We start from the raw sequence: 27,929 nt of genomic DNA, 5'->3' as shown, positions 1-27,929 counted from the left end.
AACCTTAAATTAGAGTGAATAAATGAAGACGGCACACTACTTCTGAAAGGTTGCTGATCCCCGACATGGAAGGTTGTGTGAAAGGAAAGAATATCCCTGCTTTAGAATGAAATGTGTTACCAGGCAGAAAATTAAACATTTTATATGTTTGTTAGGATTTTTAATAGTCTGAAAGCTGCAAATAAGAGAACTTCTGAATATTGGTGAAACTCAGAGGCTGATCTGATTTTGTGTGAGGAGGATTTAAAACACAGTGGTTCTTAGCACATCTCCTTATATTCCCCTGTGCAATAGCTTCGAACCACTAGTAATGTTCTCTTCTCTCTGTCCCTTTTCTCTCTCTAGTCTCAATTTTTCACTTATCTTGTATTTTTCCTGCATATTTTTGGTAACTAATTTAAATCTTTTTTGATCTCCTAATTTTTGCTCCCTCTCCACTCTCCCCACTTATTCCCCAGATAGCTATCTCTAAATACTGCTTGGGGTGTGGCCACATCCACGCTGGCTCTGAGGCATGTACTCACTCTTGTGGCTGAGCTGAATGGTGTGGGAGCAAAGGACAGAAGCTTGTGCCAATGACTTGTCTGTCTGTGTCCCCGGCTCGCTGCCCGGGGGGCAGGATGTTGGCAGCAGTGCTGGGGCTGGCCTTAGAACTGCTGCATGCCCTGCAGTGCTGTTGCAAGCTCGTTTTGAAAGGAGCTCCACAACAGAGACCCATCCCACTGTTCGACCAAAGGATGAAATGGCCCAGAACCAGCTATGTGCTTTTGGAGTATGTGGCTGAAATTCTGCCCAAGTATATCCAGCAAGACCAGGTGACCTGTTCCAATGAATTGGAGATATTTATCCCTCCTGATGGGGTTGTTCCAATTCTGACTTTTCTTCACGATCACACCAATGCCCAATTTAAATCCCTGGCTGATTTGACTGCTATTGATGTCCCAATCTGACAATATTGTTTTAAGATTGTTTATAATCTCCTGTCTCTGCGCTTCAATTCTCAGATCAGTGTGAAGACGTACACAGATGAGCCGACTCCTGCTGATTCAGCAGTGTCAGTGCACCAGGCAGCAAACTGGTATGAAAGAAAGTGAGGTTTGGGACATGTATGGAGTCTTCTTTGCCAACCACCCTGACCTGAGGCGAATCCTAACAGACTACAGGTTTCAGGGCCACCCATTTCAGAAGGACTTTCCACTCTCCTGATATGTAGAGGTATGGTACGATGATGAGGTGAAACGGGTGGTGGCAGAGCCTGTGGAGCTGGTTCAGGAGTTCTGCAAATTCGATCTGAATAGTCCCTGGGAGACATTTCCTGCCTATCGCACAGCTCCAGAGACCCTGAAACTAGAAGCAGGAGACAAGAAAGGAGATGCAAAATAGCAGCAGGACCGAGAGGATACTGGGAACTTCCTCTGTGGCACTGACCCTCCTGTTCTACCTTAATATTTATATGAATAAAACCTGACTTGAGGGAAAAAAACCAAACAAACAAAAACACAGTTGCCTGAGCCTACCAGGCCAGCACTGCTCCTGGAGCAAGTATGCCACATTAGAGGATGCCACAGGAAGCATGCAATGAAAAAGCAAATTGTGGCGTTCTATGTTCAGGAAACTTTCCTTGCTTCTATTGCTCTGCTTCATTCCTCTCTGAAACCCCGCGATTGGTAAATTCTGTATTATCTAATGTCACCTCCTTTTCCACTGTTTTCCCCATGCTCTTCTCTTATTGGGTTCCTTCTTATCCATGGCTGTGTAACACTGGCTGTCAATAATGGCAGAATTGGGTGGCTTGGTGTTGCACCGTGAACTATCATTGCTACATACAGTAGAAATATACTGATATCACCAGCACAGTGTGTGTGGCTAGTACAAACACTTACACTGCTCCTGTAATTTGCCAACAACACAATCTATGGGCACAGAAAATCAATGCGTTTCACTGGCTTAGTTTATTTAAATAGATTATGCTGATATTTTAGGAATATCTATTTTTAAAACAAGTTGTTCACCCTTCTGATTGCAACTAGCAGTGTTCACACTTTATAGATCAACGAGTTAGTGTCTTATTTGCTCTGCAATCAGACAACAATAAAGCACAAACAAAGGTGTGAACTTCTCTTTACATTAATGGAGAGATAATTTCAAAAGGAGTAGGGCTGATCATTCATACGTTTAACCATTATTCTGTCCAAAACCAAAACCCACAGCTCAAGCTGCAGAAATAAAATTATGCTATAAAATATTTCATACTGTCAACCTACAATGCAATGTGAAATATTTAAGTGCACTAGATTGCATCTTTAACTCATAAATTGGACAATATATAAATTTTTAGCTGTAAATAGGAATTACTTATGGAACTAGAATTCTCAAATAACAAATGTAAATGTTTTCTTATTTACCTTCCTCACAGATATGCTTGCAAAACTTGTTCCAAAGAAGATCTTTATAAGGAAGGAGGTGTTAAGTTAATTTTTGGCATATTCAGTACGTTTCCTTTCAGCCTGCCCACCATCTCTGTGACAATCCAATATTCTGACAGCCTTAAAGTATTTAAATATGATTTTAGATGATATAATTATCCAGTTTTTACTATAATTTCAATCTTTCTACTTTGCTTCCTCCATCAAACTCTGGAGGAAAAAGAGACCTCAATTTATTTAACATAAATTAGCTTTATTATTCACATTACTCTTTGCTGACCTTTTTAAAACAAAAGTCAAATTAATATGGTCAATTTCTAAAACGTTTTATTTGGTCTTTTCTGTAATTCAGTTTATAAAACTGCAATATACAAAAATTCATCAGAAGTAAAAACTAAATGTAAAACAAAGCAAGACCTTGTTCGATACATTTTCCCAGAAAGCTTTACCTACAGGCTCAGGAGCAGCAAACACTCAGCATATTTAAAAATGGGATTTGGAATAAAATTGCACACTGAAGAATTATGAAGCAAATGGACTGTTTTTGACTTCTTCATAAGAACAGTTTATGGTTTAGTTAAAATATCCAGTGACTATTTTAAATATCCTTTTATAGAATAAAATCAATTTTGGGTCAGTCATCTTCAGAGAAGCGGATGTGTTTACTTGTCTCTTGTGTCTTTGCAAGTCTCATTCTTTCAGCTTTGGCAATCAGCTACAAAAAAACAAAAACAAAAACCATAACATTTAAGTAAAGGTGAAAGAAAAATTGCATTCAGATTACAGGTTTATATCAAAGTCATAATCATGCTAGCAGGTCTCACAGAAGATAACTAATCTTTGAACAGTTGAACCAACATGCACAGAGCATAGTTCTCTGATAGTTGCATCCGATGAAATGAGCTGTAGCTCATGAAAGCTTATGCTCAAATAAATTTGTTAGTCTCTAAGGTGCCACAAGTACTCCCTTTCTTTTTGCAAAAATGAAGAGGCTCCTGATATTATTTTGCTCAGTAGCATCACAAAGTACACAAATAGCACAAAGTTTTCCCTTAATCTCTGGACAGATTAGTGTCTAACATTCCTTCAACATTCCATCCCAGTGTCCCATCAAAAGTGGGGGAAGGGAGAGAGGGAGGAAAGACCGCAAACACGACCTTCATAGCCATTTTTAAATGGACTAGTTCTTTGAGGCTTCAAACTCTTACTTACTTAACTATAGCAGGATCAAACCTTAAAGAAATAAATTTGTCAGGAATGCTATGTCATTTTCTAGAGTCAATTTCTGGAGAGACAAAAGACTGAAATGCAGAAGGAGGCCCATCCTCTAGACTGAGATAACTACTCATCTGAATGTAAACAGTACTGGCCACAGGAATGAGCTTGGGCAGAAGAATCCTGAGTTCAAATGCCAGCTCTATCAATGACCTCTCTGTGTTTCAGTTTCCTTATCTGTAAAATGGAGATAGTACCCTGATAAGATAGGGGCTGAGGATTAGTTAATATTTGTAAGGTGTATGAAATTATAAATGAAAAAGAGCACTTGTGGCACCTTAGATGCTAACAAATTTATTTGAGCATAAGCTTTCGTGAGCATCCGATGAAGTGAGCTGTAGCTCACGAAAGCTTATGCTCAAATAAATTTGTTAGTCTCCAAGGTGCCACAAGTAATCCTTTTCTTTTGCAAATACAGACTAACACAGCTGCTATTCTGAAACCTGAAATTATAAATGTTAAATTGTGGTATTACTGACAATTTCTCTCAACCCTTGAATGTGACATGATTGTACATTTTAGAAATAAAGCATTTATAGCTTTTAAAAACAGTGAATCAAACAAACCTCAAAATCCAAGGCTGCCTGTATAATTTTAAAAAGGATATTACATTATATATAGTATAACAAAAACAAAAAACAAACAAAAACAAAAAAAAACCACCCCAAACATTCCCAGGGAAGGAGTCCCATTTTAACTGGCATTAACAGAACCTGCCTAACAACTATTTGCATCATTGACCAAAGGGCCTTGCACCTTTCCCCTAACCTTGAGACTCTCTGTCATGGTAACTTATCTTACCACCTTTGCAGAGGGAGGATAGACAGCGCCATTGTTGGAGCTCTACCCTCATTGGTAGCTGAGCCACAAGAGTTGGTGCAGAGTAATGAATGTGAGGCAGTGGCTCCCCTACAGATTGAGCATGCTATATCCTCCGCACTCCCAGCCCTCGATAGCCTAGCCAGGAAATCAACACCAAGTCTCTTGCACAGCAGCACACAGACCTCACCATGAAGACACTGGGACAACTTGGAATCTTAAAAATAAAATAAATAATAATAATAAATATTGGATATTGTTTTGCCACAGGGAACTCTCCCACTACAAAAGCAATTCTATCACCCACTGTCCAGCTGCTGACCAGAGGGCCCTCTTTCTTCTTCAACACAGGCTCAAAATATTATGCCAGTCCAAGAGAGGTCTTCAGTTTTTCAAACCACAATTAACATGTGAGCTGCAAATTTTCTTCCATTTCTACTCATATACTTTCAACCCCTCTCCCTTTATTCTTATCACAGCACACACTACATAACTCAACAGCAAACTTCACCTCACTCCTTGGAGATTAAGAACAATAGCTGGGAAAAGCTCTCAGTCCAAGGTAGTATGAAATGCAAAAATATTCATGTGTTACCCTTGTGGGAAGCAAACTGCACTACTAGTTAAGTTAACAACTTGCAGATTCAGATTTTTTTGTCCCCATTCTGAAGAAATTAAATGGGACACCTAAAAGTCTGTTTATTTTAAACAAAAGTGAGGATTTCAGGAAATTTCTGCCATCACTGGATCCATGGTGACTCACATCTATGAAACTTTTTTTTTTCCCCTCAAGAAATGTACTTTTTTTTTAAAAAAAAAGTAATTTTACATATATACACTGTACACATTTAGGGCCTTAATAAATCTGCAAAAGACAGATGACAAGTTCTGCTGAGATTCACCCCAAGACACAGAATCTTATCAATTATCTCAAATCACCAACTTTAAAAAACTGCAGTCTTGTCCACACAAACATGACATCTTGCTTGTGTTCTGGAGGATATTGAGTCAAAATTGATATATGCCATTTAGTATCCATACTCGGGCATGCACTGATTTAACTAAATCTGTGCAAGTCTGTATGTAGATAGGCCCTGTGTACTGCAACAGCAGAAGTATAAACTCACTCCATGGCACCCTCACTATCCTCCAGAACACAATCCAGATGTCATGTCATAGCAGATACGTGGGATGAACTATAGTAAAGGAAGCAGAGAAAATGCAAAGAAACAAGGAACAGACAAAAGTACCTCAATTTCTTTCAAGTCTAGGTAGCAAGTGTGTAAGAAGACAGAGGTTCTTGTGAATAAAACCCAGCCTATACTAGGGAAACTTGCACCACTTTAACGACACTGATGCAGTTATCCTAGCCTAACTCCCTAATGTAGATACACTGCACATATGTAGAGCAGGGCTTACACCAATGCAGATAACTTTGGGGCACCACTGTAAAGCCTTTACCTATATTTAAAGTTGCACCTATATTGCTTATATGAATATAAAATTGTTAAACTAAACAATTGTGCATGTTCACACTGTTGTGCTTGCACCAAATGCTTGTACTGCAGTAGAAACCACATGAGCACACAGCCCTGTTCTGAATTGATGGTAGTGCTTTGTAAGCCCCACTTTACATCAGTGCTCAAACATTACACTGGGGCAAATTTATGTAATGTAGGCAGAGCCTAAGCTGGAGCGTAGAGCGAACAAGAACACTGCATAATTCTTTAGAGAAGAGCCAAGTACCAGGTAAGTCTGACAAATACTCTTGTTAATATATCCTGACCTTCAGTATTCAATGTAAAAAGAAAAGGAGTACTTGTGGCACCTTGGAGACTAACCAATTTATTTGAGCATAAGCTTTCGTGAGCTACAGCTCACTTCATCGGAAGTACTCCTTTTCTTTTTGCAAATACAGACTAACACGGCTGTTACTCTAAGTATTCAACCTGTCACCCTCAGATTCATTCATATAATTGGAAGATAATTTTGATTTTATGATAGATGAGTTTCCAACTAGAATTATGATCCTATGCAGACTATATAAAGTGCATGTATTTGTATATAAGATTCACGATTAACACTTATCTTTAAAGTGCTTTAGAAACATCTTCAAAGAGTAATTTTGTATGTGTAAATTACAAAAGAAATAGGATTTTAAATCCCTTTAATGCTAAGAACATAAGAACGGCCATCTAGCCCAGTATCCTGTCTTCCAACAAGAAAAGGAGTACTTGTGGCACCTTAGAGACTAACAATTTATTTGAGCATAAGCTTTTGTGAGCTACAAGCTTATGCTCAAATAAACTGGTTAGTCTCTAAGGTGCCACAAGTACTCCTTTTCTTTTTGCAAATACAGACTAACACGGCTGCTACTCTGAAACCTGTCTTCCAACAGTGGCCACTGCCAGGTGCCCCAGAAGGAATAAACAGAGCAGGTAATCGAGTGATCCATCCCCTGTTGCCCATTCCCAATATTAGTTAACTGTAATGTCTTGAACTGTACAGCCTTAATTATGAAAGTTTTTACTACCATAATTTTCTTGCTTTCCTAAATTGTGACTTTAAAGAAAAAAAACATAACTAATTCTGAAGGATCTTTAACAAAGGTTTGACAGTTATAAATGAACAATGATGAGCATGGCAAAAAACAGATATTAGAGTTGTTGAAAATTGCAGTTGGAACACAGACTATCAAAGAGCAGTGAAAGAGTTAAAGTTATTTGACTTCCGTTAATCATTCCTCTCAAAAAGCCTTGCTTACTAATGTTAGCATTTAAATAGACCTGACTAGGCTTTGAAGCTAACACCTCTCCAGGTTGAAAGGTGATGGGAGAGGGGGAGGAGTGAGAGTTTGCACCTTTTGCTGCTGTTATTGTTAGGCAGAACTGAGAGTTTATTTTTGCAATCCTAGATGAGTTACACATTACAGGCTACCTTACATCAATTTGCACAGCAAATACTGTACTATCTTCGCAACAAGAAGTGCTAGAAACTTGGGTGCTGAGTTTCCACAACCCCAGCTGAAGTCAAATCAAACCCTTGATTTAAAAAATAAAAATAAAAATCTATCATTTAATCAAAAATGGCAACAACAAATCCCTGCATGGTGGTTTTATCTATGTGAGAGCTCAGAGAACATCAGTAATTAATTTATATGTAAAAAATACTGCTTCTAATAGCATTTTTACCTGAAGAAGGAAGCAGCAATACAGCCACATGAAATTTTTCCTTTTCATCTATATATGCAACTGGGAAACTAAGACTGGTAAAGAAAACCAGATGATTTTCCAGTTTTACAAGTGAAAACAAAAGGGTTGTTTTAAAATTCAAACACAAGACTTTACTTGCAGTGGATATATGGGGATCAAGACAAAGAGAGAAGTAAGGGGAGATTTTCACCCCTTCTCCACCAGATAAAGGGGACAGAGTGGTGTAAAGGGGCTCTAAAAGCCCCAGATCTAGGCAAAGGAGAAATTCCCCAGGGCAGGAACTGAAGATGACAGCTACAAGCAGTCTTCCAAGAACCCCTTAACAAACAGGGGTTTAAGGGGTACAACAGGGTGGGAGGAGAGTTTTAGGTGGAGCACCAGTGCACAGTTCTACAAAGATTCTGGGCAGCAACTTATCCCAGGTGTACACTTGGAGTGCTTTTCCAGTATAGTTATACTATTACACTATAGCAGCAAAGCACTCCTCGTATGGATTCAACTTTTGCCAGTACAACTTATACCGGCTTCTGCAAACGAAAAACTATACCAGCAAAAGTGTAATTTTGCCAATATAACTGTGTCTACACTAAGGGCTTTTGTCAGCACAGCTATATCACTCAGGGAACACAGTTCTTCCCACCTCTGCCAGATCACAGTGTTGCCAACTCTCATGATAATCATTGTTTTTCTTAAAACCCCAGCTCCTGGAGTCAAGTGGATATGTGATGATTTCATCTTTCATTCTTAAAGAAAAAGTAAGTTTCTAGACCTTGTGGCTGTGGAAAAAGCTTCAAAATGTGACCCCAGTGCATCCTAAAGACTCAAAAAGCAGAAGACAAATAAAAAAGACCAAATCTATTCTTTTTACATAATCTCATGATTTTTGGTGAGCTTGACTCATGACCTTTTCATCATTTGGGGTTGGCAATACTGGACTGTGGCAGATGCTTGTAAAGTAGACCTGGCCTTAGGGCTGGGCTATCTAGCTGTGCCGTGCCCTGGGCTATATACCTGCGCTGGCAAAACCCCCAACATAGACACAGCTATGCAGACAGAAGAGGGCTTCTGTACGCATAGCTAATATTGTTCAGGAAGATGGTACTGATGGTACTGTATTACTATGCTGACAGAAGTCCTCCTGTCGGCATATGCTGTGTCTGCACTAGGGGGCTATGCAAGAATAGCTATTATGGGCAGAGCCTAGGTTCCACTGGGACCACTCTGGCCCTCAGAGCAGCATAGAATTGTGAGGGTTCCGAACACGCCCCCTCCATGCCCTGTTGCTGTAAGTTCTGATGTAGCACAGAATCTCATCCATAGACAGCAAATGTGCGAGTTTGTGCACATACAAGAGCACAGATGTAGCAGGGAGTATTCCTCATGCGCTGGTCTCCAACACGGTGTATGCAATCCAAACTGTTCAATCTTAAAAATGGAGTCAAGCTCCAAATTATAATAACAATTTAAAAAAAAATAAAGTTTTTGATTTTTTTTTTTTTACCATCTGGTTTTTGAGACTTTAAGGGTTCATGTTTTCTCAACAACCATGAGGGCTGTGAGCTTACTTATAAATAAAAGCCGAGATTCTCATGCAATTGCCTGACACCATGAGCTAGGGGTTTAAGGAAAACACCAAATATTGAAAGACTCCTGATAAAAACCATGGGAGTTGGCAATGCTAGTATAATCAGACCCCTTAACTTTATCATGGAAGAGCACATAAATCCTTTTAAATTCCATTTGAAATGCATTGTTTTGCAGCTTTAAAATACTATTCGGACCAATCAGTTTATTCCATTAAATGTAAAGCTGTCTTACCTCTTAGAACCATAAATCAGAATTCTTTAACTACATGCAAACACAACACTCATTAGCAGTGACTGCTTCAGAACACCTGTGTCTAGGTGGGCAAATCATTCATTTTTATTTTTTATGTGTAGCAACTGGACCGGACTCTGCAGTAACCAGACTCCCGGACTGCAGTAACCGGACTCTGCTCCCTACTTTGCTGCTGCATTTGACTGTAAAATCTACTCCCAAGTCACCAGGATTAGATAAGAGATTAAAGTGGAGTGGAAGATCACAAAGTTTAGGAAAAATACAGATATTTCCCTTCCACCCAGGCTTTTGATCACAGAAATCATATTTCAATCACTGTTGCACAAAAATAAACATAAATTCAGACAATCCACTATTCAAACTTATTTTACCTTCTCTGTGCCTCGCTTCTTTTCTCTAGGTTGGTTAAGTTTAGCTTGTCTGTCCACCAAAATTTTCTGCCAGTACCGCTGTTCATGATCACCTTGACATACACATGAAGCGATAGTGTATTAATAAGGTTATCCAATATAAAGAATGCAGCATTTCATCTGTCATGGCCAGGTCAACTTATTTGAATATGTATAACCATGTGAACAATATCTGTGGATGAAACCTGGCACTTCAGTTCTCAGTACGGAAGGAACTTCTGTGTAAGAACAGGTTAATCGCTTTTCATTAGGAGAGGGGGAAAACCTTATTTTAAATTGGAAGCTTGCTTACTGCAATAAAGGTAGTTTTAAATACACAATTAGGCATACATATAAATCTTCAACCACTGACTTTGTGTTAATCTAAAAGAATATTTTTATGTGGGGGAAGAAGGCCCAGGGAAAAAAAAACAGAAAATTTGCTTCCCAAAAATCACCTTTGTTTTGAGGTCAAGTCTGGGAAATTTTTTGATGGTTAAAAGTTACTTATTTTCATTTCAATTAGCTGATTTTTAAAAAAAATCCTAAGCCAGGACTTGGAGAGCACTACAAACCCAGAAAGGGATCTATGGTAAAGTAAGAGTCTCCCCCGCAAAGCCAAGGTCCATCAACCCCAACTGTAATACTCTAGTCTTACTTGACAATGCTAAAATACTGAAGGCAAAAAACAGAGTAAAAATAAAGAATAGTAAAATTATAACTTGAAAACTAAATGCTGTATTTCTTCAGATTGTCTTTGGATCTCAGAACTGGAACAGTTTAAATGCAAGGCTTCATCGCAAAATGAAATATTGCTGCCTTCAGGAGATCACAAACTTCCAACTGAACTCTACTTAAGAATTAACATAACAAATAAACACTTACATTATGGATCTTGGGCCAAAAAGTTTTCCCACCCCTGCCTAAGGGCCACATCGGGGTTGCGCAACTGTAACGCTGTGCCTTCCCACACAGCCTGGCCCCCCTGCCCCCTATCCGCCTCCTCCCGCTTCCCGCCCCCCTCAGAACTCCTGACCCATCCAACCCCCCCTGGCTCCTTGTCCCCTGACTGCCCCCTCCTGGGACCGCCAACCCCCCCCCACTTCCTGTCCCCTGACCTCTATCCACACCCCGCACCCTGACAGGCCCCCTGGGACTCCCATGCCTATCCAACCTCCCCTGCTGTTCTCTGTCCCCTGACCGCCCCCAAACCTCCGCCCCATCCAACCTCCCCCGCCCCCTGACTGTCCCCCGAAACTCCTTGCCCCGTATGAAACCCCCTCGCCCCCAGAACCTCTGCCCCATCCAACCACCCCCTGCTCCCTGTCCTCTGACTGCCCCCCAGAACCTCCTGCCCCTTATCCAACCCCCTCACTCTCCGTCCCTTACCATGATGCTCAGAGCAGCAGGAGCCAGCCACGCTGCCCACATGGCAGGGAAGAAAGGGGGACAGCAGGGGAGGGGAGGGGCCGGGGGCTAGCCTCCCCGGCCGGGAGCTCAAGGACCGGGCAGGAAGGTCCCTTGGGCCAGATGTGGTCCATGGGCCGTAATTTGCCCACCTCTGCTCTTAGGTCTGGTCTACTCCGGGAACTTACATCAGCATAGCTACGCCTGCCTTATAGTGATAGATCAAGGAGCTCAATCTGTTTGTCTTTAATGAAGAGATGGTTAAGGGGTGACTTGATTACAGTCTGTAAGTATCTACATGCGGGAACAAATCTTTAGTAATGGGCTCTTCTGTCTAGCAGAGAGAAGTATAGAACATACATACGTCTGCTCCACTTCCCTAACTGCAATATGCTACAGTACATCTTTATACCAGTATAACTGCATCCAAACTAAGACAGTTTTATTACTTTAACTATACCTGTATAGTCATCAGCAAGTCTAGTAAAAAATTTCCATAAAATTCATTATTCCAAATGTCCTAGGGACACACTCTTGCATTTCACCATCACGTTGTAATTATGAGGCTGAAGAGTGGAATAGGAATATGGTTCACCAGTGACAAATTGTCCATTGTCACTGAAACCAAAAAGTGATCTGCCAGTTGAAGTTATGTAAAGTCAAATGACCACTCTTTTAAGAATAAAGTTAAGTGGCCTGGTTAAGGCAACCAATTTAAAATACCAACACATTTTACTCAGACTAAAGAAAAAGTGACATACTATGTTTGAGGTTTCGATGCTTTAGTTTTTGTAGAAAAGGGAGAATAGCAACAAAAAGAAATAATGATATAAAACCAAAATATTGATTCTGTAATTTATACACAACGCAGAAAAGTATCTTAACTGAATATCAGCAATACAGTTAAAATGCAGCAACAGTCCTGCTCTTGGCTCCTAGGAGCTGTCTCTTATGCATATATTTTAATAAACCTCTTACCAGTTAGAACCTCGAGTTTCCAGTTGTTTTTAATCTGAATTTCTTTATGTGCTTTCACTACAACCTGTGCATCTTCAGGAGTTTTAAACCGAACATGACACTCTGTATCTCCTTCCAGCATGTCAACATAAGCAACATTAGCTATCATTGCCAGAGCATCCTGTGGCACAAAAGAGAACTCAGACAGGTTAGCCAGAACAAAAATAAACTGCAGTATTTTCAAATACTGTCCTTTGAAAATCCAAGATGTACACAAAGGAGAAATGGCTTGGGAAATATTCTCTAAAGTCAGTTACAAGGAAGTGAAAGTGGAACTTTATTACCTTAATAAACGAATCTGACGTCAAATAATTTCTGGCTAACATTTATTGAGTTTTCAGAAGAAAATCTATGAACAGTCAATTTTTACTAGATCGAGAACTATATAATTTACCTCAGAGTTGTATGTTTCCCAAGAACCCAAGCTCAGGCTACATCTGTTATGAATCCACACAACAGCTAACCCTTGTTGATGTTCTTTACAGTCATTAGGAGGGATGACAGCAGAAGAATTATGTAATGCAATAGTATTTCCATTTCATATGTTAGTCCAACAAAAATATATTTATTTCCACACCTAAATATTTTATTTAAGGTTAGGACTGTGGAAAATGAAAAGAAAAAGCTCAAGAATGGTGAACAGGTTAGGAAATCAGTACATGGAACACTACGGTGGATACTGGAGTTCCTTTTCTCCTATATCAAATGATCTCCGCCTGAAAACTGACACCAGCAGCCGAAGAAGGAAGAGAGTCACACACACTCTTTCAATCAAATACCTTACCTGTGAAACTTGCTGTGAGGGAAATTAACTGGTATCACTCATTCCTAGTCAATTTCATTCACAGCAGGTACTTACTTCAAGTAAAAATGTTTCTATGCAAGAATTAGGCACTACTTTTAACCCTCCAGCTGCAAGGCTGAATCTTAAACTCCCCCAGCACCTAGGTTGATAAGACCATGTGTGATCCAAACAAAACCTTTTCACCCCTAAGTTTGGTATTCCCACTTAACATTTCCACAGAAAATTATTCAGACTACCAAAATTAAATTTTACAAGAATATTTGCTTATTGGTTGATCTCTGAAAAGTGCCTCCACTCAGTAGCATGAAACAACATTTTGGTAACAAGAATTGAAATGTTTAAGCAATAATGTTACATTAAAAATAATGCAATAAGCCAGCAAAAGATATTTTGCACATCTGTCAAGAATGTACTTTGAAACCTAGACTTACAACATAGAGGTGACCAGACCAGCAACAGAATATTTCCATAATTTCCTAAAATAAGCCAAAACATAGTAATATTTTTGTGTAACATTTTGTAAAATGTTATGTCTACCCTGTTTATTCTCTAGTCATGGTGTGACTCCACAGTTAAGATGGGAGTGACTTGCTATTATAATTCATATTTTCACAGTTCTTTATTTTCCCCTGAGAATTTTCATGCTTAGTCACAGGTCAGATCATTTATTTTTTAAGACTGACGCAAATCAGGCAAGTAATTTAATTTACATATCTGAAAATACCAGAGTCTAATACAGTTTGATTTCATCTACATAAACAAGACCAAAACTTTGTTATCCCCATGACTATATATATCATGTTGTAACACAAACCCTGACATAATAAAACATGTAAGAGCAGACAAACGTTGAATAGCGCTTAGCTATTACAAGTGATGAGTGAGCGAGGAGGTCAGACATTCTCTCATTAATGTCTCTTGGATCTTAGATAGCTGCTTATAAATACCTAAATAGATAAGACTGATTCAGTTGAAAGCATATCACCAATTTGTTTTCAGAGAGAGAGATACGGCCCAGATCTTGCAAAAATTTACGCACATGCTGAAGTTTAGACACTTATGATTAGCCACCCTGACTTCAATTGTATTATTCACAGGATTGTAAAATTAAGCAATTGCATAAGTCTTTGCAAGACCAGGGCTGAAATAGTTCTCTCATTGCCTTAAATGATCTACAGAGTATTCATTCCAATATAACATAATGAATGCTTTTCAAACAGTAAACAAGTGTTAAACCTTCTGATTTAAGTGTCATAAAAGAACTGATTCAGTCCATATAATAATTCAGAGCCCTAACTACACAAAAAGAACCAGCATACACTAATACTTCATATAGTACTGTGCCGGGGCTTCTGAAATGGAGGTTCCCTATTTAAATTAGGGGCAAGTGATAAAAATGACCATCAGTTTCTGTGTTTCCCCAAACAGGCACAAGTTCATGTCTCTATTTATTCTTTCTTATCTCAACCAAAAATACATACGAAGCTGCAAGTTGCAAATAATAAAAAAAGAATGCTGGTCCTCTATCACGTCACAGCGCTGCAAATTTATAACAAGTTTTGTGTAAACTAAGGCCAAAATACCAATTTGATAAGCACAAAAATAAGTAACACTTACATGTTATTTCATTTATCAAATTACATACAGCCACATGCAACATAAATGGCATTTTTAGAATAATTGTGAGTCACCTAGGGAAATATTTTATGACTCTCATTCAGGCAGCACTTTATTGGCCTCAAGTTCCTCTTAGATGAGCAAACCTTATTAAGTAAAAAAAAAGTTCAGTAAAAAATTACTGGCACAGTATATTATTTTTAATAGAGATTATTCTATATTAAGCAACTATCATCCATTTTGCCTTTATATGAAGTAACAACAGCTTACCAGTAACTTAAATAGTTATTTTGTTTGCTTTCTTAACAATACAGAATTCAACTGATGTCTGTCATACCTATATTGCAAGGGTGGAGCAGTCAGGGCTGGTGATGGAGGGAGAAAACAACTCACCCCCAGTAAAAAGTAAATCTGTATTATAAAACTTATTTTCATGGTAAACTTGACTTCTCTGGGAGAGCGCTTTCCTCTGCCTAAAGCTTTTATTACTTTTGGTTTTGATATAGGTTCTCTCAAACTGGTTCTGCTTTAATGAAATCTTCCATTAATGGGCACTATTCAGAAATATGTATACAGCTAGTTGCCAGATAGAAATTCAATATGACTTGTTTAAATGGCAATCAATCATTTTCAGGATGGTATAAGGGGAAAAGATAACAGCTGCCCTGAGGTTACAAAGGCATTACCTTGATGTGTTTCCTGCCTGGTAGGGGTTCGGTGCTAATGATCTTCACAATTACTCCATTCACAAACTGTGGTCCCATTGTGTTAGCTTTCTCAGGGGGACCAGAATCTTCACTGGTGGCTGTTAATTTGAAGAGGAAAAGAGCATAATGAAAGTTCACATGTATTAACTTGACAAACACAAGATAACCACAAAAATCACACAAACAATGCAATAAATCTTGTGGTGGTGTTCAGACATTGAATGAAACAACAGATACCAAACACTGCTGCAATGGATATATACTTAGTTTGGATCAGTTTATATATATATGGCTATTGATGGCAGTGACTAGTATTTCAAAGGATAAAAACCAAAGTGACAATACCAGGCATAATGAATGAATCAATTAGAAATCCCTCCTAAAAAGGGCCATATACAAGTCCTTTTGCAGTTTTAAACACAACCTATGGTAAGGATCTTTGCACCCCAAATCCTGAAGAGTGCTGAAAAAGGTTTAACACTCCTAGGCTAGAAGTTTGTGGACAGACGTTCAAGGGATTCAGTGCAACCCAGTAACAGCGTAAGGCACTTTTATTATTGTTGGAAAAATGTTTTAGTGTAGTTCTTGTGAGTTAGTAGGTACAAACAGTGTACAGTACCTTGGTCACTAAACAGGGTGAATCATAACCTGATCTGTTTCTACCATATAGTTTTGTAAACCTGTCTGGAACACCGTTTATCCCATCTACACTCACCACACAAACCTTGCCAGCATTGTACTGTCAAGAACTGAGTTGAAACATGGTTCTGACTACCATGGAGGCACTGCTTATATAGACAGTCCTTAAATGGAAACTACCGCAATACACGTGTTAGTTTACTATGAACTATTATCATTAAATTAAACTAAACGTCTCAAAACCAAACATCATTTTGTAATCTTGGATTATTTTCTAAATAATTTGATTATTCATTAATTCAGATAATGCAATAAATCATAATCAATATTAATACAATTTATTTTATATAAGATAGCTCCTTTAATATGAAGTGTTGTAAAAACTTTATTTCACTCTGCCTTTTCCATTCAGAGAAGTCAGTACACTGTGGAACTATTTTGATATAGATCTAGTCTCCAGTTCTATTAGAATATCAAACTCTAATGACCACCAACTGCATTAAAAAAAACAACCCCATCATAAAAACACACACTATAAAGATCAGAAAAACCTTTACATTTGACATTTTTTGTTTGAGGACGCTTTTGTACACCACTATCTGTTTCCATCTTCTCCACACACTCAGATTTGATTTGGGACATTGTTTTCTTTAAGGAAGCCATGCTGGCTTTTTGAAGGGCCAAATATTCTTGCTTCAGATCCATCCATTCACTCCTACGTAAAACAAAGATTTAGGAATAAACATGTCAATACTTGTGCAAAAATAATTAGACTTAAAAAAGCCATTGCAAACATGAAGACAAAATTATGATATTATTTGTATTACTGCAGAGTCTGGGAGCCCTTGTCATGGACCAGAACCCCAGCTAGGTGCTGTACAAACACAGAACAAAAGGACAGTTCCTGCCCCCAAAAACGTAATCTAAGTATAAGACAAGAGACAACAGATAGAGACAGATGGGGTAGCACAAGAGAACAAGACAATATTCGCAAAAAGAAAAGGAGTACTTGTGGCACCTTAGAGACTAATAAATTTATTTGAGCATAAGCTTTTGTGAGCTACAGCTCACTTCATCGGATGCATTCAGTGGAAAATACAAGTGGGGAGATTTATATACATAGAGAACATGAAACAATGGTCAGCATGATAGGCATGGTCTCAGTATAGCAACAGTCTAACTTAGCAAATTTTTGTAGGCATGATGAAAAAGACAAGTATTGAGGAGGGTTTTGAAGGAGGATAATGAGGTAGCTTTGAAGATGTTTATGGGGAGTGCCCCCCAAGCGCAAAGCACAGTATGGAAAAGGCACAAGGGTGCTTGTTTGAAAAATTAACAACTGGGCAATGAAGGCAATGGAGCATCATGGACTGATTGGAGGTGACAGTCAACATCTTGATAGCGAATGAGAGTGGGGATAGGCTGACATGGTCAAAATGACTTGCAAATAAAATACACAAACTATAGCTGACATCAGGGGGCAGATGCTCAGTTGGTGTAAATTGGAGCTATGGCAATATATACCAGCTGAGACTCTCCCCTGTTGCGCTTAATGGCCTCCCCATCTTTTTATATAGCTGTCTAGGGTCTGATGGTTATCTGACTAAATTACCACTTCGTTTTATCTTCTAAATGGCCTCAATAAATACTAACAGGAGAACAAAATTACTGAAAAATTGCCATATGTATTGCATCTTCTTCAGAAAGCATTCTGAATGCTTTGGTAAATCAGACATATTATTTGGAACTGGAATTACACAGAGCACAGACACTAATGCAGTACTGGTTAGTTCACTGAGCCCTCTTTAGTTTTACTACATTAAAAATTAGTCACTTTTCTCTAGAAAATTCACTGATTAAAAAAACTGGTTAAACTCACCCTCCCCCCAAATCTATAGAGATAAGAACATTCCTTACTATTCAAATGCATTAGAGTTTTTAAAAAAATCCACACTGCATGGAAGCAATTTATATATTTACATACATTTAACATGGAGATGTTTCTGCAAACAGCTAGAGCTTTGCTCCAAAGAAACACAATGCCTATAGTGCCACTGTGAGAACGACTCATTGTTACCCTAATCTGTGCTATCAAACAAGCTGATAGGGGATTTTTAAAGAGGAGGATATCTTGTGGTAATGGTTTTAGCTGTTAACATTGACAACTGTATACTTCAAAAAAGCATCTAGCTCACCCAGGATCATACTGTTCTCACAGAGCAAAGACATTAAAATAACAAAAGAGCCATGTAATGATTCTTTGAGATAAAAAGGCAACAGCCACTCTGTAGTAAGGTATGGTATAAATAAGAGCCTGAGGAGGCACTCCCTGTTAACTAGACTGAAAAGGAAGAGAAGATCATGGGGAATGAGCCAGGCAAGTAATTCAATGTTTATAATGTTCTTCTGAAGCATTTCTACTATGCAATAATGAACAGAAATGTAATATTCTTGTGTTATATTTCATGCAGCAGGTGTACTGAACTGGTGGAAAAGGAGAGCAGACACTGCAAAGTACTGGTTTACATGGACCCCTTCTACTTTAACATGGAGGTGCTTTCTGTGACTATAAAAAGTAAGTGCTTCCATGTTTTAGTAGAGGTGAATCCTGATCTCAGTCCTGGAATATGCATGTGGAAAAAACAGGAACCTTGCCTCTGCTCTTGTGTCACAGGATTTGTTAACCCATAAAAGGAAATAAACACAACAAGAGGAAAAATAATAAATCATGTTTACCTATTGTGTAAAATCTCTTATTATACAATAGTTGGTGTTCAGACAAGACCAGTATATGGGTCAGGTAACAATTATATTTATATTTTAAAAAATTAGTATGATTTTGCTGGTCAACTTATTTAAGTGAGAGTATGTTGTAATTAATATTAATGATTATTACAAGTGAGGTATTTACTGACAACTTTTAAAGGACCCTCTTTGCTTTAACATCTGCTGCCTAGAAAAAGTGCTTCTATGTTTCAGTGGTGGTGGATCTGAGTGTCTTGAATTTATGACACTTCTAGAAAATAGACTGATCACAACTCAGAAAGAAAACTAAAATGTGCAAAAAGTTGCAAAAAGTAACAAATGCTACCAAGTCTGTCCTTTAAAATATCAACCCTTATTGTTTGTACTTCAAACTTCAGATTTTTCACAACAATAATGCTGCCTAAAGATTACATTTTATATTATATATATTACTCTACTATTAGAAAATACCAGTCTGAATGTGCATGCTATATATATATTTTAACAAATTCATATATGTAGTTATATTTTACAGAAAAAAGAGGCATAACAGAAGTCTGCAGTCTCAGCTTAAAGGACCTCCACTACTTTAATGTGGAAGTACTTGCTTTGCTCCTGAAAAAGTAAGTGCTTCCATGTTTTAGTGATGGTGAATCCTGATTTTTCAACTGCAGAACATCTACACTGAAAAAAATGCCCATTTCCACAGAAAACATTTGATGTGGAAACCTAAGAGGACTACAGATTTACAGTATTGTAATTAATCTGTAGCAAAAACATTCCATGCATTGTAGATTTCAACTATACAAAAATACCCTACCATAGTAATTTAAAACATACTCTAAGGGAGAAATCCTGCCCATATGAGGTAAGTAGCACTTAGACAGAATCCATGGCTTAGACTGGCATCATGACATAAATTTGAAATTCTCTGGGGGGCAGGGGGAAGTCAATGCTCTGTTTTTCTCCACAGCACTAATGCATCTCTATATAGAAGGTTAGTTTCTCTTTTCATAACAGCTATGCACTCCCTCCTGCAAAAATAGTTAAGTCTTTGTTTTAAAGGACCCCCTCTACTTTAACATGGAAGTACTTGCTGGATGGTTGAAAAAGTAAGTGCTTCCATGTTTTAGTTGTGGTGAATCCTAATTGCTTATTTACAGATCAATGCTGTTTTAAGTACACTGGTTAAAAGTACACTGATTATCTGGAGGCCCCCCAAGTTGGAATGTTGTTTGTGTTTGATAGTTTGTTGTTTGTATTTGATAGTACTGTATTTTGGGGCTTTTCTACCTATTTTTTGTATTTTCCAGGTAGCATACAACACACAGAGCAACAGATGGCTGTTTTTTAAATCCAATGAGATGTTGGTATTAAGAGTATTAGAAGGAATATAAATAAACAAAACTACTCAATTTACATTTTCATCTGAAGTTCGCTGTAAATATCTCTTGTAAAATATCTTAACTGCAGGCCACTACTGTTGCTAATATGCAACTCTGTTGTGTAAAAGCTGGAATTGCACTTTAGCAATGGTGATGGACTGTAAGACATACAAATAGATATTACAGGAAATAGCAATGTAATACTGGACAAATTAGTGAAAGAAACAAGATATTCTCAGATAAATATCAAAAGATGCATTGTATATTGTATATATTGTATATTGAATATTTAATAAAGTATGTAAAACTTTAGAAACTTGTGATATTTTATTGGACAGTTATTTTTATTTGAAAATGTCACACAAAGTTAACAGTGGCATGTTGGTGTAAAAGTAGTATGCACATTCACATATACCATTATGACAAAACATGAAGGCATTTAAATTTGGGTAACTATATAACAGTTTAAACATGTAAAAGATCCTGCTTATAAATTTGTTTCTGGGGATTAATTTGGTCTGTTCACTTGTAGAATATACTAATCAACAATCATGAACAGTTCAAATTTTGATCTTGGAAGGATCTAAGAAAGTACAACATAGTTATCCACAACTCTTTAAAAGTATCCTTTTTGAAAGAATCCCATTAAATTTAAAGGACCTGGCAACACAGCTTGGCTAAAAAGCAGCATTTAAAATGGAAACTTAATGCTAGTTACAAGATAAGCTACATAGCTTGTTCTGCCTGTTAAAATTTATAAAAGAGTATCATAATATGGTTTCCAAACAAACATGTAAAATATATGAAACATTACCTACACACATCATGGGACTACATAGGAGAAAAGTGACTTTCTAATAGCAGATTTGGTGCCATGACTGACCCAACAGTCTGCATGGATAGTAAAATCATAACTGAAGCTAAGTTTTCATTAATTGGAAAACAAGTGCAAAAAACAATATTTAACTTGTTGGAAGAATTAACTGAAAGCCTGAAGTTCAATCCTGAACATTTACTATCTCAGGTTTCAGAGTAACAGCCGCGTTAGTCTGTATTCGCAAAAAGAAAAGGAGTACTTGTGGCACCTTAGAGACTAACCAATTTATTTGAGCATAAGCTTTTGTGAGCTACAGCTCACTTATGCTCAGATAAATTGGTTAGTCTCTAAGGTGCCACAAGTACTCCTTTTCTTTTTACTATCTCAGGCACTTTATTTCCTTTAATAGGAAGGAAAAAAGCATGGTCCATAAACTGAAAGGGTGCAACGCTGGTGTAATTTAGTCCTCTCAGTTTACATGAAGAAAAAGTAGACCTGTCTGCCTCATGCAAACTGCATAATGCCATCAAAGTACAGACCAGAGTTTCATTTAGTTCAGTATCCAACAGTGGTCAATGAGAGATTCTTAATTAGGTTTAAGAAGCTTCCATAATGAACCTAATTGCAGGGAAGAGAAGGAGGGTTAATCTTGATCCCAGCTAGTGATCAACATATGCTGTGAGAACTGTAGCCCTTAAAATTTTACTGAAAGTTACTTGCCACAAAGACAGCAGGGTTCTGTGTATTTTTCATGGTCTGAATATAGCTAACATCCCACCATATGGTGGAAATAATATTTTCCCCAATACTACTCCTAAAACAGCAGTCTTAAAACAAATTTTGACAAGTTCTCAAATAAATAAATTCATCTGATATATTAATGCAGTGACATTAACTTGAACTAATGTTGACTGAGAGCTTATAGCAGCTAACTGATTAGGAGGGGAAAAAATTTTACTGCCCTACAGTTCAAGCAGGTTAATACCATTGACTATATACCATACCATTCAAAAAGATAGCAATCAGCACAAAAATTGGACTACTAACTTCAGAAACCTACTCTGAATGTTATAAACATATTAGTTTATATCATAACGTACTTTGAGAGTACTCTCAATGGAATGACCTCCTCTCCCATCTTGTGCCTTTCTTTGTGCTTTTTCTTATGCTTCCTTTTTGATTTTGAAAGGGATGTATCTTTCTTATCACCATCTTTCTCCTCTTCTGTAGTAACTTCTAAATGAAAAACCCCAAAAGAAAGATAATTGGACATATCATATTTAAAGCGACAAACATAACTGAAATGGCATGTTCCTTCATTTACATTGCTCTAAGAAGCACTGCTAAGACACAACATTTATGATCAACTTTTTCCGTTTGAATTTTTCCTGCTAATATCACAGTGAAATGTAGGGAGGTCTCTTCTAATTTATTTCCACAGTATATTTAAAAAAGTACAGACAAGTACAAACTGTCTCTGTCAGCCAACATGAAAAACAATGCAGAATGCAATGGTGCTTGTTTTAGAGTATTATTATTCTCTACTTTGTTTCATCCCCAACCCCTCACTCCTTACTACACTGAGCACTGAGTTTTCAGTTTATCCTTTACAAAATTGAAAAGATATTGTACTCCATTGCTTCCTTCATTTTAGATTCTTAATTCTCCCTTAATCCACCTATAATCCATCATTCTTTTCCTCTCCACACCCCTTCCAGTTCACATCAAAACCATCGCCAGCTCTGTGAATACGAGAAACTAATTAACGGATTTCCAACAATAGTTGCTGTCTCCCTACCTTTTCCCCCTCATCAGTAGCATGAGCCACTAGCCTAGGGATTCTCAAACGTCTCTGCACCACGAGTCGCTTCTGACAACAAAAATTACTACACAACCTCAGGAGGGTGGGGGACTGAAGTCTGAACCAAAGCCCGACCCCAATCGTACCGGGTTGGGAGCCAAAGACAAAGCCTGAGCCCCACCACCCCAGGTGGGGAGGCCAAAGCTGAAACCCAAGGGCTTCCGCCCCAGCAGGAACCCTGTAACTTAAGCCCCGCTGACCTGAAGCCCTCGGGCTTCGGCCCCAGACGGGGAGGGGCTTGGGCTTGAGCTTTGGCCCCAGGGAGGTGGGCCTCAGACTTTGGCTCTGGCCTTGGGCCCCAGCAAGTCTAAGCCAGCCCTGGTGACCCCATTAAAACGGGGTCGCAACCCACTCTGCCACAGTGTGTGGACTCGACCTCAAAAGGTCCCTGCCAGGATTTTATGACTTTTGTTCTGAAGTTGTTTTCTCAACACAAACTTTTTGACCTGCGGATGTCAACCTTTTCCCCAAACTAAGATTGCTGTAGTCTAAGTGATTAGCTATTTACTTTTAGCTTTAACCATGGATCCTTATCTTCACATGTAATTTTGACATAGCTTTTGATATCTTGTGTCACTAGATCTTTCCTATTTCTAGTTAAAAAAAGAAAAAGAAAAAAGCGTCTCAAACACATTCCTTTTCTGATTTTAAACCTACCCATCTAGGTTTTTATATGGGGCCTTTCAACATAGTCTGAGTTTTTAAATCTACACCTAATTTCAATGGCATTCCAGCTGCCCACACCAGGTCTGAGCCTTCCCTGTAAACCGTATTAATTTCTGAGAAGAGCCTCAAATCTGATCTAGTCGCTCTGCTATTCTCCATCAAGCTCATCTCTCTGGAATGTCTCTGTGCTAGCTTTAAACTTGACAGAACTTCTATGAGCAATGACATCCAACTCTACATATTCCTCAACTCATTCTCTGAACCCTTATGTATCTGCCAGCTATTGGCCCAAATACCACTAATAAATGCTTCAAAAGACTAAAGTCCTTTTGATAAAAAGTAATTGGTGTCCAATGTCTGAATCCATTGCCACTCTCCTTAGCACATAAATTTACCCAATACACACTAGTCCAAGTACTAGGGCTAGTAACCCCTGAAGCCATCCCTCCCAAAGCCATGAGCATGTATCCCCCACCTCCCTCTATGCACAGCTCCTTCACTCCCTCCTCCTTTCATGGAACCCTGCTCTTCTCTAGCCTAGACTCCTACTGGGCTCCCCACTCCTTCACTTGTCTGCCACAAGGTACTAACTCGTCCAAAATTCCACCTTTCCATAAGGAAGTGGGTTTTCAGGAACTGATTTGCCTTTACTTACACCCTAACAATAAGATTTCTAACACTGAGAAGGAAATTCTTTTTTGGCTCCCAATCTCTTCCCCAATTCCCACTTCTTCCTCTTCTGCAAACCCACCTTTCACTATCTCTGGAAGATTGCCAAAATCCATCTCTCTTTAATTTTGCTTTTCTGCAGCTAAAAGGAAATACAAAAGTTACAAAATTCAATAATATTTTTACCTTTGGAATCCTTTTGAGCTTCTGTCGTTTCTTCTTTTGCAGAATGAACATCATCTTTTTGAGCAGTTTTCTTGACTTTTGCACCTAATGCCTCTACATCTCCAGAGTTGCTTCTTTTTCTCTTCCCTAGCCTACTTTCCTCAGTTAATTCTGGGCTTTCTGTTCTATCCCATTTTTTTCTCTCTTTCTTAGAAGATTGCCTATGGACTCCAGATACTTCCATTTCCAAGCACTCAGATGTTGTTCTGTGTCTCTTTGACTTGCTTATTTGATCTGCAGTAGTGTCCATGTTTGATTCTTTCATTTCTGCAGCTGACTGTACACTGCTCTCTTTCTTCATTTTGGATTTTTTCTTTTTCTTCTTCTTCTTCTCTTCTGTATAAAGCAAAACACCACATTTAAAACTTTGTCAATTAGCATTCCTGATGAAAGTTTAGATTAGATCAGAGAGCCTAACTACATAGAGGTAGCACAACATGCCCTCATATGAAGAGATCAAAGTTCAATTTTCAGTTCCTGGGAAAGTTGGGATGGGGATCATCCTGTAAGACTTCTTTGCAATTACTGGAAAGAGGCAAGAGATAGTCCCAGAAGGCTTTACTGATTATTTTAGGGAGATGAGATAAAACTAGAGGGATTTTTGCTGGAATCTCCCAATATAGAGGGGGGGGCATGGTCTTGCAAGTGAAGGTTGAGAAGAGGTTTCCTAGAATGCTTCCTGTTGAGTTAGCAGAGAGAATCAAGAGTGCCTGAAAGGGTTGGAGGTAAAGTCCTGCTCTTCCTCACGATTTGTATGTGATTACAACATTCCCTGGAACTGGCTGCTTTTGGAGGTTGGCAGGAAAGAGAAGGGTCCTTACTGAGTCAAGATGGACAAGTAAATAGGAAAGCTGGCTGACAAATTATGAGTTCTATTGGGGAGACCCAACCTTTGGTAGATATTGGGAAAATGTCATAACTGCTTTTATGAACCCACTGAATCTATCACAATTTGTATATAGCAAGAATTACATGCCTGCCAAATTACCTAATAGGGAGGTTATCTGTACTGTAATGAGGGAAAATTAGGTCTGATACCCAGTACTGTTTATTTGCTTCCAGACTGGCACGGGCTGGGAACACTACTGAGAAGCAGCACAGTCAGGCCCTGACATAGAAGCAGCACCTCCACCTTTTGATTCGCACCAATCACTACTACAAATGATTAAGGAGCAAAGCCTTGTTGTTAATAAAAGAGTAGTCAGTCATTGGCCAGAAAAATGATGGATGTGATGGGGAAACTCACTGTATGAATGGAGGGAGCCTCAAGACCCTTTATGAGACAAAGTGAGCTCCTCCGTCAAAAACAAGGTAAGAATGAGCTGGGCAAATCAACTGAAACTATAATCATGCTCCTTGAAAGATTATGCTATCAAAATTAATCTACAGATCATTTACAGAACCACTGCTCAAGCATATTGAAGGGCTTTCCCTTGGCAATTTTCCCATGTTTCTGTGAGCAAACATTCTACTGACATTTAGAAGTCTCTGCTCAGAGGCAATGGAGTTATGAAGACTGTGAAGGATCCTCAGTGAGATGTTCAGACCGTAAAATTCTGGCAAATTTCTCTGGTTCTACTAGTGAAAGAACTGGTAAAGGAATACAGCTAACAAGTTCAACAGAAAGAAAAATGCCAGATGATTGCCATCCAAGACCTGTTAGGTGGTCACATTTTGGTTTTAGTGGCCTTAACAATCTTTAAATGTAATTTTGCTATTGTAATTTATAGCCTTCTCTTCAATACTAAATGTTTTTATGCTAGTGTGAAAAATTTGACTGGGACTCATGGTGATTGTTTAAATGATGATTAATAAATAGTACAGCTTAGTCTGCCAGTATGAAAGCAAACAATGTTGCTTCTTGGTTAGCATGAAAGGACATTTTCATCCTTATTCAAGGAAGAAAAGAGAGGCAGAAATTTACTACTGAAAACAGAGATGCTTCATCTCTGTATTCCAGTTTTGCTTCCTAAACCCATATTTGCCAAGGAAAACAAAAAAAAAATTACAAATTTCCGTTTCAATAAAGTTTTAAATTAATAGATTAATTAAGGAGTTTACGCAAAAGGAGTTTAAGATGTCTGAATTAAAAATTACTATGCCCAAAATATTCCCCTCCCCCTCCCAAAATACTTACCCACTACACTGCAGTCACTTGTATTCAGCGCAGGAACAGGCTTATTTTTTACTGTTCTGGGGAACATCCCAGGTTTTCTTGGTGCTTCTTCTGGTGGATTATTCAAAAACTTAAATTAAAAAAAAAATAGAAAGTATTTAAGATCAACAAAATATTATTTAAAAACTAAATTTATTCACAGCGGAATACCCTTCCCCCCAAAAAGAAATAATTACTAAAAATATATACTGCCCCTACACTCATTCTAGAAAGATGTGGTCTCTGAAGAATCCAACCGAGGGGGAACCACCTTCTTTTGGATAATTGGTCCACAAGCACTGCTTAAAAGTTTATTAGTCCTCAAGTCATTAGTTTACTGGCTCCTTTGGCCAATACAACAGTTTTACTTTTGTTTTTGTTGTGCTACGGAATGATAATTTCTAAAACCTTAAGACCACACCACAAAGCTATGATAAAAGTTAGTATTAATACCTTCACTATCCTCTTCCAGTGAGCTGTGCAAGGCCATTTCATTCCCATTTTGCTGCTGTCATAAACAGACACTTTTATTCTGGGTTCAAAAGGAGCTAAAAAATAGCCCAATTAAATTAAGGGAGAAAATATCAGTTTGCGTTTCTCTTATTTGCTTCACTTAATTTAATTGAATTTGAAAACTTTACAGTTTGTAAAGCTATTTGCAGGTTTTGGGGGGAAAAAATGACAAAAAAAATCAAGGTAATATCCAGGCTTTGAAATTATATTATTTCTGAGAATTCCTGTATTTAAGTTTCCCTTCCACTTCCCTTTACAGCACTAGAGACTATTCACGTTTGCCACTCTATTATGCCTAAGGCTGTGAGTCTTTCACTGAGGTCACAGAAATCATGGATTCCTTTACTTTCCAGGACCTCCGTGACTTCTGCAGCTTCAGCTGCTGACCCCAGGGCTGCCCAAGCAGCCGTGCCCGGCCCGGAACCAGCCACACCGGCTGCTACTTGGGCAGCCCCAGGCAGCTGGTCCCAGACGCCACCCCGTGGCTCGGAGGAGTGGTGGCGGCGGGACCCCCTGGGCTGCCCCCATCCTTAGAGAAGCAGTGGTGGGGACCCACCCCCCTGGAGCAGCAGCGGCCACCAGAGCACCCTCCCCCAGATCAGCAGCGTCTGCTGGAGAACCCCCTCTCCTCCAGCACCTAAGATTTAGTCATGGGTGTTTTTAGTAAAAATCATGGACAGGTCACTGGCTCTGACTTTTTGTTTATTGCCTGTGACCTGTCGGTGACTTTTACTAAAAATA

At 38.5% G+C, this 27,929-nt stretch overlaps 1 protein-coding gene and 1 pseudogene across 5 annotated transcripts in view; one reads left to right on the top strand and one right to left on the bottom strand.

The window, feature by feature from the left end:
- Positions 1-355: 355 nt before the first annotated feature.
- On the top strand, positions 356-1,468 carry LOC311519194 (NADH dehydrogenase [ubiquinone] iron-sulfur protein 3, mitochondrial pseudogene; annotated as a pseudogene). Its single transcript has one exon. The product of its transcript is annotated as an NADH dehydrogenase [ubiquinone] iron-sulfur protein 3, mitochondrial pseudogene (transcript).
- A 1,263-nt stretch (positions 1,469-2,731) lies between these two features.
- The window catches only part of LARP7 (La ribonucleoprotein 7, transcriptional regulator), a 36,188-nt gene continuing 10,990 nt past the window's right edge, over positions 2,732-27,929 (bottom strand). For all 4 annotated transcript variants that reach the window (XM_084626673.1, XM_084626672.1, XM_084626674.1 and 1 more), the window contains 8 exons: positions 26,658-26,766; positions 24,482-24,856; positions 22,200-22,335; positions 16,710-16,867; positions 15,493-15,611; positions 12,346-12,505; positions 9,943-10,034; positions 2,732-3,141 (listed from right to left, as the gene is read on the bottom strand). In XM_084626673.1, the coding sequence (XP_084482799.1) occupies positions 3,061-3,141; positions 9,943-10,034; positions 12,346-12,505; positions 15,493-15,611; positions 16,710-16,867; positions 22,200-22,335; positions 24,482-24,856; positions 26,658-26,766 (1,230 nt within the window). In that variant the 3' untranslated portion in view covers positions 2,732-3,060. The remainder of the gene's footprint in view (positions 3,142-9,942; positions 10,035-12,345; positions 12,506-15,492; positions 15,612-16,709; positions 16,868-22,199; positions 22,336-24,481; positions 24,857-26,657; positions 26,767-27,929) is intronic.

This window comes from Lepidochelys olivacea, assembly GCF_965140295.1.
Source record: "Lepidochelys olivacea isolate rLepOli2 genome assembly, chromosome: 4".
Lineage (NCBI taxonomy): Eukaryota > Metazoa > Chordata > Testudines > Cheloniidae > Lepidochelys > Lepidochelys olivacea.
Note: the sequence above shows the minus strand (reverse complement) of the source record. Positions and strands in the feature narration are given on the sequence as shown.